Genomic DNA, 10,593 nt, shown 5'->3' with positions numbered 1-10,593 from the left:
GCGCGGCGCGGGGGGCCGAGGGCGGCGCGGCGGGCGGGAGGGGCGCCGGTGAGCGCGCGGTGGGGCGGAGCGGGGCCGGAAAGGGGGGATGAGCGGGGCTGGGCAGGGGGTGCTGCCCAGGGGGGCGTGGCCCATGTACACTCTGGTCCTTTGCGGTGCGGGGCCAGGGTTGGAAGTGTGGATCATGAGGTGTCCTAGGGTTGGGGCCAGCGTGCACAGGGACTCCAGGGTGCGGGGTGCTGTGTGCTGGTTCCCCTGGTTGTGGGGTTCATGGGCATGGGGAGGCCTGGGGGACAGGGCCCTATGTGCTGGGTTTCTCCTTCCCTAGGTGTGGGACCTATGAGTGTGTGGAGGCCTGGGGAACAGGACCCTATGTGCTGGGTTCCTTCTCTCCCAGGTGTGGGGCCCATGAGCATGGGGAGGCCTGGAGGACAAGACCCTATATGCTGGGATCCCCCCTCATGTAGGGGGCGTATGAGCATATCTATCCACATGATTACTGGGTGCCTGTGGGGGGCAAGGCCCTACAGGTGATTGGACTCCCAGGAAACAGGTAGCCATGAAAGATGGGGCAGGGCTGAGGGCTGCAGCTGGGGACAACTGCCCACTGAATGCCCTGTGCCTGCAGTACCYGTCTCTGCTGCAGTGGCTGCAGCTCCCTCCGAAGGGGCTATGTCCAATGGGGTCTACGTGCCTCCTAGTGCAGCCAATGGGGATGTGAAGCCGGTGGTTTCCACGACGCCGCTAGTGGACTTTCTCATGCAGTTGGAGGATTACACACCTACGGTAATGGGATGGACTGGTAGGCAGCCTTACGTGCTGGTGTCAAGCGGTGTCTTTGCTCTCTGCAAACCACAACAAGGAAACGGAGCTTCTCTAACTTTTTTCTTCTGCAGATCCCAGATGCTGTAACAGGTTATTACCTGAACAGAGCAGGATTTGAAGCCTCTGATCCACGCATGTAAGTGGTAGCTGGTATAGCAGGGTATGGTTTCAAAGATCCTGTACGGGATCTGATAGCTTGGGGCCCCAGGAGATACTAATTAAACGCCACTGATGCTCAGTGTTTTCTGTTTAAAGTTATCTCTTGTCTTTCTCTGCTGAATAGCATTCGTCTGATCTCCCTGGCAGCACAGAAGTTTATTTCTGATATTGCCAATGATGCACTGCAGCACTGCAAGATGAAGGGAACAGCCTCTGGCAGCTCCCGCAACAAGAGCAAGGTGAGAAAAGAATGGAACTGCTCTGATGGGGGTAGATGTCCTCCCTTGGGGCTACAGTAAATTAAACTTGCTGACACTGGATGCAGGGATGTATGTTGTAGAAAGTAGTCTTAAGTCTATTGTGCTACTGAAAGGCTCTTCAACAGCTGCCTGATCTCTTGCTAATAAGCTAAGGCTCTGCCAGCAGAAAAGGGATACTACTGAGAAAATGAAATGGGCAGCGGAGTCATGGACTGTGCCTTGATGGCTTCACAGGAACGTTTGAGTCACTGCACTTGATTAGACTAGAGGACATGCATCCTCCTGATGTTTAAGGAAAAATATAAACAGTCAATAAGTGTGCAGAAACAGTTTCTGGGAATTCTAGTGGTCACCATCTATTTGTGGTTCAGGAGCTTTTGTGACAGAGATGTGATTTATAGCTTTGAGTAGTGCTCAGTGAAGTTCTGTGCTTGCTGAGCAGCTGAGAGCAAAGGAAATGCTTAGTACTTAAGGACTTGTTAATGCCCAAGATGCTGATCCGCAGATGATTCTGGGAATTGTGGATGTACAGGTCACAACTTAGCGAGGAAAAAACCTAAATCCACAAGGTTTCTGAGGAACTGCCCAGCAGTTCAGGTTGTTGCTGTAACTGACTGTACTCCCTGTTCCTGCAGGATAAGAAATACACGCTGACTATGGAGGACCTGACACCAGCACTTGCAGAATATGGCATCAATGTGAAAAAGCCGCATTACTTTACATAAAGACTGAGGGATGTCTCTGGGAATGTTTGTAGAGTTGTTTCTGTGCCATTAAACAGTTGGATAGGTTTCTTTTTCTTTTTCCATTTTCTTTTTTTCTTTTTTCTGAGGGGTTGGGGTGCAGAGGCATCTTGTTTCCAGTGCATGTGCTAATATCTTGTCTGCCATGAGTAAAATACTGTGTCAGCTGGCTTGCAGAGGCTTCTGTTTTTGCTACATAAATGAAAGTTGGTCCTGTGCCTTTGCAAGTCTAGTGTAGAGAGAAGTATGATGTAGTGCTCACACCATAGAACCAGTGGGTTCTAGTTACAGCTTTCACTAGTTCTGGGGAGCTCAGCTCTGCCCCAAGCAGCTGAAGGAAAGTAGGTGAAGTGGCAACAGAGGTGCCCAACCCTCTTCTTCAGATCTTCCTCCCAAGCATACCTGCTGTGTTTCCAGAGGAATGCTTTGGTCCCTGCACAGCTACTACCATAGATGTAGCTCTGGCCCTTCTCTTAAAAGATAATGGTGCTGTTAGCCCCAGTGTCTTTCCTTGCTCCTACTTACTGGAGGAGTTTTGGTACAGGTGAAGATCCAGAACCTAGAGCTCTGGAATTTTGAACACCCTCACATCAGTCTTGCCCATGTTTTTTTGGACAATGTTTTATGCAAGTACGCACCTCTATACCAGCAACTGGTTTTCATAACAAACGTTTATTTCAGATGCTGTCGGCTTTTCCACAGGGCTTGATGGAAACGATAAAAAGTGAAGCGCAAAGCTGGGGTGGTGCTGGGTGCAAACAGGCAAACCTACCCCACTGCCCCTAACTAGGGAAGAGCACCAGGACTGGGACTTGTCTAACATGAGACTGTTGAGTGGGTGAGCTGCTCTGGGCCTGGGGATGAGGAAGGTAGGATGGCTCCACAGCCTAGCCGCAGCCTCATGGCTAGCAGAGCCCAGCCATGCTCAATGTCCTGGGCCAAGCTTCCTGCTCAGTCTGTGGCCATAGCTGCCAGGGAGGATGGAGGTGCTGCCATAGATTTGGCGCTACAGTGCCTGAAGCCTGCAGGGCAGCTCCAGAGAAGGCAGCATTGTCTGTACCGTGTGTCCGTGGCTGGCTCAGGGTGAGGGGGCATTCCTTGCTCCCCCTTGGCTCTGGGGTTAAAAAGGCACTTGGGGGTGGTGGGGAGGGAAGCATGGCAGCAGCAGGTGGCTGGGAGGCTCCTCCCTCGCTACTTTTCCTGCATCTTCTCCAGGATGGGCACAATCATGTCAAACTTTGGGCGCTTGGCTGGGTCCTCATTCATGCAGATCTTCATCAGCTTGCAGATGTGTGGGGATATGCCAGGTGGGATAGTAGGACGTAGCCCCTCCAGTGCCACCTGGGTGCAAAAGAAAAGTTGAGCAGTATCAGAAATCTGGACCTAGCCCTATAGCTGAAAGGCACAGCAGATACCTCTAGGAGGAGTGTGTGTTATCYTTTGTTGGGCCCTGCCTCCCCTCCCTGCAAGCTGCTGTAAAACCAGTTTTGTCCTGGCTGATGATGGCTGTATAGTGCAGTTTCCCCAGTCCACTCCTCACCTTCATGCCTATTTCCATGTTGGACAAGTCTGCAAACGGCACCTCGCGGGTCACCAGCTCCCACAACAGCACTGCAAAGCTCCACATGTCAGCTGAGCGCCTGTTAATTTCCTCTGGTTTCTTCTGCAAGGCTGTAGGGAATCCAGTATGGGGAACTGAATAAGCATGAGGACAAGGAAGGGGGCAAGGAGCAGGAGGGTTGTGGCTCCCTGCAGCTCACCTTCTGGTGCTACCCAGGCTGGTGCATACATCCTCCCTGGGCACTGGAAGGAGAACTTGACATCAGCCATGCTGATCCGTGCTGTCATGTCCTCATCAATCTGGCAAGAGAGGAGTGGTCACAGGGGAGCTTGTCTTGTACCTGTCTGCAGGGGGAAGAGCTGGGCCAAACAGCGCTGACACTTACCATGATGCTGCGGCTGTTGAGATGGTGGCGTGGAATGAGGGGCTCCAATGTGTGCAGGAAGGCCATGCCCCGTGCAATGTCTAAGGCAAATTTCACTGCCTGCATCTGGTCCACTACAAAGTCTACAGAGCGAGAGATGGCATGAGGATAGTGAAAGGGCACTTGTGGTGTGTGTGTGTGGAGAAGAGGTTGCTGGTGTTTGTACTGTTGGTGCAGTGAAGACGTGGGGACTGGACCCCAACCTTAACCCAGGCCCAGTCTGGTTATTACAGCCAGAGGCCCCCCCTAAATCATGGAGAAGTGACTTCCCAAGGGTAGAGACACAAACATCTGCTTCAGCTCCATCACCTCACTAGCACTTACTTGTCCCCTCATGTAACACATTGTAGAGGGAGCCATAGGGCATCCAGTGGCTGATGACGATGGGATGGGGTGCAGGGGGGGACTGGCAGGCACCCAGCACTGGTAGCACGTTGGGATGTGAGAAGATTCTGCAACAGAAGTGAGAGCCCTGAGAACAGTGGGTGCTGCCCACACCCCCTCACCACCTGCCTGGCACATTGCATGACCTGAGATATCCTCCTGTCCCCCCAGACACTGCTCTCTGGGGCACTAGCATCCAACCCTGCAGATCTCCTACCCATTTTACATCCCCTCTGGAGATATCCCCACCCTCAAGAAYCATGGCTGCTGACTTGGGACAGGATGTCAGTGCTCACCGGAGCTTTGGGTATTCCTCGTTGAAGTCTCGGCTTTTTCGAGTTGTCCAGTCCCGAATTTTCAGCATTTTGATGACAATGTCATTGCCTTGCCAGCGTCCTTTCCACAACTGTAGGGAGATGAGTGGAGTTAGTCACTGTGAGAGGGCAATGCAGTCCTCAAGCATCTTCCAGCATCATGTGCAGGGCTGTGGGGCCCATAGGACCTGCCTGCAGCTATGTGGAACAGCTGTGACAAAGCATCAGAGCAAACCATGGCATTTCAGTCCTGCACAGGTGCCTGCTTTTTGCGGCCTGGCCCCACACTTGGACATGGAAACCCACCAATCAGTTGTGCCTTAGCTCTGCACTCTGCAGCCAGCCAGCTGCAGGACTGCAGCTATCTTATCTCACAAAGACAGCAGGCCTACACACCTCTCCTGACTGGTTCTCATTGAGTTTTTGGCCCAAGCTCAGCTGTTTGAAGTCTATTCCAGCAAGTTTGTTGAGCGTCCCATTTCCTGTAACAAGAAGAGATGGAAAGAGCCTGTGGGAGCTCCTTGGTTGCACGGGACCTTCCTCCTAACATCCCCCGAGAGCACAGAGGGAGGGAGTGCCAAGGGGCTTCCCCTGCCAACGCCCTTGCCACTAGGAGCCACCCACTGATGAGCTTCAGATCTCCAAAATGAGCCACTTGCAGTACAAACTGCTTCCCCCCACCCCCGCCCCAAAGTCTGACCTGCCACAGAGGATAGCTGTGCTCTTTGCCTCTGGGCAATGTACCCTGTCAGTAAAGGCTCTGTCCTTACGAGGACGTGTGCGGGTTGTGCCCTTCCAGAAGGTATCCTTGTAGGGGATCTTGGTCAGGCTCTGGCCCAGTTTCTCAGCACGCTCTGGAGAGAGACAGAGTTTGACAGTGCAAGTGCAGAGTTTGCTGATGCTGAGCATGGGGGCTGCAGCAGGAGCTGAAGACAAGCAGTGTGATCAGAGGAAGAACCTCCTTACCTTTCAAGACATCTCGTAATGGTGTCTTGGCTTTGTCAATGGGTGTCTCACCATATTTGTTAGCAATACTGACCAAAGCCCCATTGCTCACGAGATCCTGAGGAAGGAGAAAGTGAGGATCTTCACAGAGCTTGCTATCCTCTTCTCAGCTGCTTCATATCACATCCAGCCTCCTGCCTTGCCCTCCCTCCATCTCCCCTTTTCCCCCTCCCCATATTCCCCTCAGCCAGCTCCCTCTCCCAGGACTCCTGTTTGTGACCAAGGGCTTCTGCTCACCTCCGCCACCTGGTCATGTCCCCAGAAGCAGGCATAGTGCAGAGGGGTGTTCCCATGTTCATTCACTGCATTGATGTCTGCTTTGAACTGGATCAGCTGGAGGCAAGACAATCCCCATAAATCTAGAGCAGGTTCCTTTCCACCCCAACACCTTGCCCTGGGAGAGGACAGGAGTACCAACACCAGTACACATGCTCCCTTGTTCCTGGCAAGGTCTGCTACTGGGAGGGAGTTGATGCTGGATATGTTTTTTTTGTGGGAGGCGGGGTGTTCAGAGGCCTCCAGGCAGGATGCAGTAAGCACATGATAAGGGAACTGGCAGGTGTCAGTGGGGAGCAGGGAAGTGAATGAGTCCTGAGAGGATCAGGACAGACTGCTGCCCAGAGTCCTGCTCAGTTTAGTATGGGGTTGGGATGTCTGAAGGGCTTTGAACATGAGGCAGGGTGTTAGCTGAGGGAGGCAGGTCAGTGCTGATACCTTCTGCACAATGTCGCGGTGGCCGTGGCTGGCAGCAAGGTGCAGTGGGGTGTCGTCACCACGGTTCATGACATTAATGCGTGCTCCCCTCATGATCAGCATGTCGACCACGTTGGAGCGGCCCTCACGGCAGGCCCAGTGCAGGGGACTGAAGCCATGATCATCCCTGGAGAGATGGGCAGTGACAACTCTGCTAAGCTGCCTCAACCAGCTACCCAGCGCAGATGACTGGGCAGCAGCAGGGGGAGCTGGACCCTGGTGCTGCATTCTTCCCCCCAGGCCCAGGTAGGCAGAGAGAGGCAGAGCRAACAGCACTGCAGTGAGGCAGGCAGCCAGCACAGAGGCAGGAATGCCTGACTCGAGTCACCCAGAGAATCCACACACAGGCTGTGGAGACGAACAGGACAGGCTGAGCATTCTCCAGCTCTCTCACAGCCTCATGAGGGCCCCGGAGACTCTGGCCAAATCTCATCTTCTCCAGGGCTGAATCACGGAGGTGCTGGCAAGAGCTCAGATCCCTTCCCCCCGTCCTGCTCACAGTCGCTGCCTGGCCAAGTAAGGGAGGAGGAGACCAGCCAGGCCTTAAAAGGAGATTATAGCCTGGCAGGCAGGGGACCTGTCTGCATCCCTGCTCTTTTCAGGTCTTGATCCCAGGCACTGCAGACCTGCCTGTGCCCCCCACCTGCCCCATAATCTTCCTGCACCATCCCTGCAACCAGGCAGGGCAGTCAGCCCACAGACCAGGCATAGCCTGGCATGGACACCCAGGACCCAAAGGACCTCATGACTCCCTCAGCTGCTCCCTCCAGTCCCTCAGGTATGACATTTGGGACTGGAAGAGCTCTGTATGTTTGGGATCTTCCAGGAGGGCCTGAAAGAAATGGCCACAAGTCAAAGAAAGGTCCCTTTTCCCAGACCAAGTTCCTCAAAGAAACTGCCAATGCCTGGAAAAAGAGGGGCTCTCAGTAGCAGGGCAGGACACTGCCCGCCCATAGGTGTTGAGATATCTGCCCTAAACCCTGGACTTTGTTACTCCAGAAAGGCCTGTGAACAGCCCATGGGAGCTCCTGAAGCAAGAGGATATCCTGTGGGGGAAAGGAGATGTCTGGGGGTGCTGAACAGATGTGCAGAGAATAGGTCAGCCAGGTGTGAGAGCCCTGTAAAGCTACTGGCCCTTGGGCTGGTGCCCAGCTCTTGCTTTAGACCCTGGCTCTGCTTCAGCTGCGTGGCAGCTGTTATGCTACCAGCTCAGTGGAAGGAGGAAGCAGAGTCATTCAGACAACCAAGGCACCTTGGGGATGGCTGGCATCCCCCAGCCAGACCCAAGTCTGAGATGCGTCTCCACGTTCGGGAGCAGCGGACTCTGAGAAAGCAGCCTCTGCACTGGCCAGCCAAAGGGATGTGCAGCTCTCATGCCTCAGTGATGCTGTAACTTCCTGCCCTGGCTGGGAGGAGCTGAATCCCACCCCCTTCCCAGGACAGAGAGCAGAGCGGAAATGGGCTGAGGCGCTGGGCTGGCGCCTTTGCCCCGTGGCATAGCCACGCCAGGGACAGCACTGCCACCACCTCATTGGGCCCCATGCCAGGGACAGCACCGCCACCACCTCGTTGGGCCCAGGGCCAGGGCAGTCCTGTTCTGCTCACCCCTGGTTGAGGTCGTTCTCAGTGTTGTCCAACCAGAGGCGCACAGCCACAGCGTTGCCCTCTCGGCACTGTGTGAAGATGTCATCCATTATGGCTCCTGCTGTGGAGAGGAACATGTTGGAGGATGTGGGGCCTGTCTGTGGCATAGGGCATATACAGGCCAGGTCTCCCTACCTCTGTCCCCATTTCCTGCACCTGGCCCCAGGACCCAGACTGCCTCCCACAGTCCCTTTACTTTTGGCAGTCCCTCAGCTGGAACATCTCCTTGGAGAGGTCCAGGACAACAACCTCACATCCCCTCTTCTCAGTAGCCCTTGGGAAAGTGTGCTGGTGACTGATGAAGGCGGGGGACAAGGTGGACTTATGCAGCCAGAAAGGGAAGTTCATGACTGACTAAAATATCATGGGTGCCTGCCTCAGCTCACAGGAAGTGGATTCAGTATCCACAGCCTTATCTGTGGGCCCAGCTGGCCTGAAGTGCTCCACTTTTCCTGGCATGGGAGCAAGCTTGGGGGGCAGATTTGGAGGAGGTCCAGCACCATCGTGCAAGGGACTTGATGGCTTCACAGCCTCTCCTTTCCCTTAACTCTGGCCCAAGCTGGGCTGAACTTGGCACAGGATCAAACTCAAGAAACTGTGACCCCAAAGAACCACAAGCTTCCCCTCTCTCAGCTCTAACCACTAGACATCCCATCCCCAAGCTAGGCAAGAGCATTTTTATTCCCTCAGCAACACTGACCTCACTGAGACTTGCAGCTCCCCAGATCTGTGGAGCTGTGTCTGGCAGGTATGCTGCTGCTTGGGCACCAAGCAGAGACACTGGGCTGCTCTCAGTGAATCCCACAGTGTAGGCTATAGGGTCAAACCCGGCACAATGTCCAGGACCCTGTCTCAGAGGTAAACTCGTGAGCACTTAAACCTGGTATTCTCAGGGCTCTCTGTAGGGCCTGGCACTTGCCCAGCTGAAGCTGAAGCTGCCCCCAGACCCTCACCCAGTCTGTATAGATGGGATGGACCCTGTTAGGCTTCCTGGCCCCTGCACAGGCAGCCAGCACACAAGCAGGACAGTCCCCTTGCACATAGCATGGGCTCCAGGCAGCCTGCTAAGTGGGGTGACAGACAGGGCAAACCAGTCCCATGGCCCAGACCCCAAAAAGAGCTTCACAGGATTCAGAATAGGCTCTGGCATTTCCAGGACAGCCCTCAGCTGCAAGGGCAGTGCCAACCCCACTCCTAGCTCAACCAGCGCAGAGCAGTGAGCAAAACCTTGCCTGCTGGCCAGAAGTGCTTTGTCCTGACATCCTGTGGGTCCTGCCATGCCCAGAGCCCCAGGGCTGCCTTGAGCTGGTGGCAGAGCCTCCAGGCTGCATTATACACCCACCCAGCTGGGGCTGGGCTGGGGCTGGAGTATTCCAGTGATACCTCATGTCTTAACCATCCCTCTGGGACTTGCATCATGCTGTCACTTCCACCTCTTCTCCAAGAGCTGCATCCCCTCCATGGCCCAGTGGAGCAGGACATGCTCCTGTCTGTCACCACACCCGCCCCTGTGTCAGCCCTGGCTGAGGCTGTCAGGCCTCCCCTGCCCCAGCCCTGCCAGAGGCAAGAGACCCTCCAATGCTCTCCCAGTGCCAAGCAGCCGTAGTGGCCCTGCTGAGCTCCGCATGACCCCTTTCCCAGCTGTGCCCTCACTCAGGCTGTTGCCCCACAATGTAGAAACCCACACAGCCCCACAGCAGCCTCTCCTGTTCTCTGGGTGCTCCTGACCCAAGGCCTTTCACTGGGTCCATGACCAGCCAAAAGGGCCCAGATCTTCCCCACAGTCCCCCCCTCCCCACTGATCCCTTCCAGTGCAGCCCCAGCTCCATCCTGCCCCAGCTGCCACAGGCTCAGCCCAGCTGTGAGCCCCAACCTGCCCCAGCTGCACTAACCCTAAACCAACTACCGCTCCCAGCACGGCTGGGACAGCCTTGTTGTTTCCTGCCTGTCCAGCCCACCAGCTCCTGCCCCTAATCCCAGCCCTAACCCCTGCCCAACYAACGCTGACCCTAGACCTCAACCCCTTCCCATCTGCCCTACCCTGGACTCACCTCAATCCCATCCCCTGTCCATCATAACCCAGTCCGCCTCCAACACCAATCCATCCATCCTGGCCTGGATCAGGTCCAGTCCCATCCCCTGCCCTTTCCAATCCAGACCAACGTGGACCTGTCCTACTGCAGCCATGTCTTGTCCTAGCCTGGACCAATCCCGACCCTGGCTTGGAAAGACCCCTGCTCCAACCTGGATCAGCCCAGCTCCATTCCAGACTGTCCCCAAGCCCAGCCCCAGCCTGGACCCCAATACAGGCTGGCCCCAAACACAACCCGGACCGGCCCTGACCTTAAGCGTAACTYGGATCCCAATATGGACCGACCCCAACCCCAATCCGGACAATCCCCAACCCCAGCCTGGACCAGCCGCAGCGCAGCCCTAGCCCCAACCGGCCCGCTGCCGGTCCGGTCCCATCTCAACCCGTGCCGCCCCGCCGGCTCTGTCCAAGGCAGCCCCGGCCCCGCTC

At 55.5% G+C, this 10,593-nt stretch overlaps 2 protein-coding genes across 2 annotated transcripts; one reads left to right on the top strand and one right to left on the bottom strand.

The window, feature by feature from the left end:
* The first annotated feature begins 6 nt into the window (after window positions 1-6).
* TAF10 (TATA-box binding protein associated factor 10) lies at window positions 7-2,157 on the top strand. The gene is made up of 5 exons (XM_085316585.1): window positions 7-48; window positions 629-786; window positions 897-961; window positions 1,109-1,223; window positions 1,880-2,157. The coding sequence occupies exons 2-5, from the start codon at window positions 673-675 to the stop codon at window positions 1,967-1,969; spliced, it is 384 nt and encodes a 127-aa protein (XP_085172711.1). The 5' UTR covers window positions 7-48; window positions 629-672; the 3' UTR covers window positions 1,970-2,157.
* A 483-nt stretch (window positions 2,158-2,640) lies between these two features.
* On the bottom strand, window positions 2,641-8,133 carry ILK (integrin linked kinase). The gene is made up of 12 exons (XM_085316583.1): window positions 8,034-8,133; window positions 6,390-6,555; window positions 5,913-6,008; window positions 5,637-5,733; window positions 5,441-5,524; window positions 5,067-5,152; window positions 4,653-4,762; window positions 4,297-4,424; window positions 3,934-4,055; window positions 3,748-3,847; window positions 3,528-3,658; window positions 2,641-3,328 (listed from the first exon to the last, which is right to left on the bottom strand). The coding sequence occupies exons 1-12, from the start codon at window positions 8,120-8,122 to the stop codon at window positions 3,179-3,181; spliced, it is 1,359 nt and encodes a 452-aa protein (XP_085172709.1). The 5' UTR covers window positions 8,123-8,133; the 3' UTR covers window positions 2,641-3,178.
* Window positions 8,134-10,593: the final 2,460 nt, after the last annotated feature.

The sequence above is a fragment of the Rhea americana genome, unplaced genomic scaffold (assembly GCF_003343005.1).
Source record: "Rhea americana isolate MKP2758 unplaced genomic scaffold, rheAme1 scaffold_472, whole genome shotgun sequence".
NCBI lineage: Eukaryota > Metazoa > Chordata > Aves > Rheiformes > Rheidae > Rhea > Rhea americana.
The sequence above is the reverse complement of the archived record's forward strand: the minus strand, read 5'-3'. Positions and strand labels throughout refer to the sequence as shown.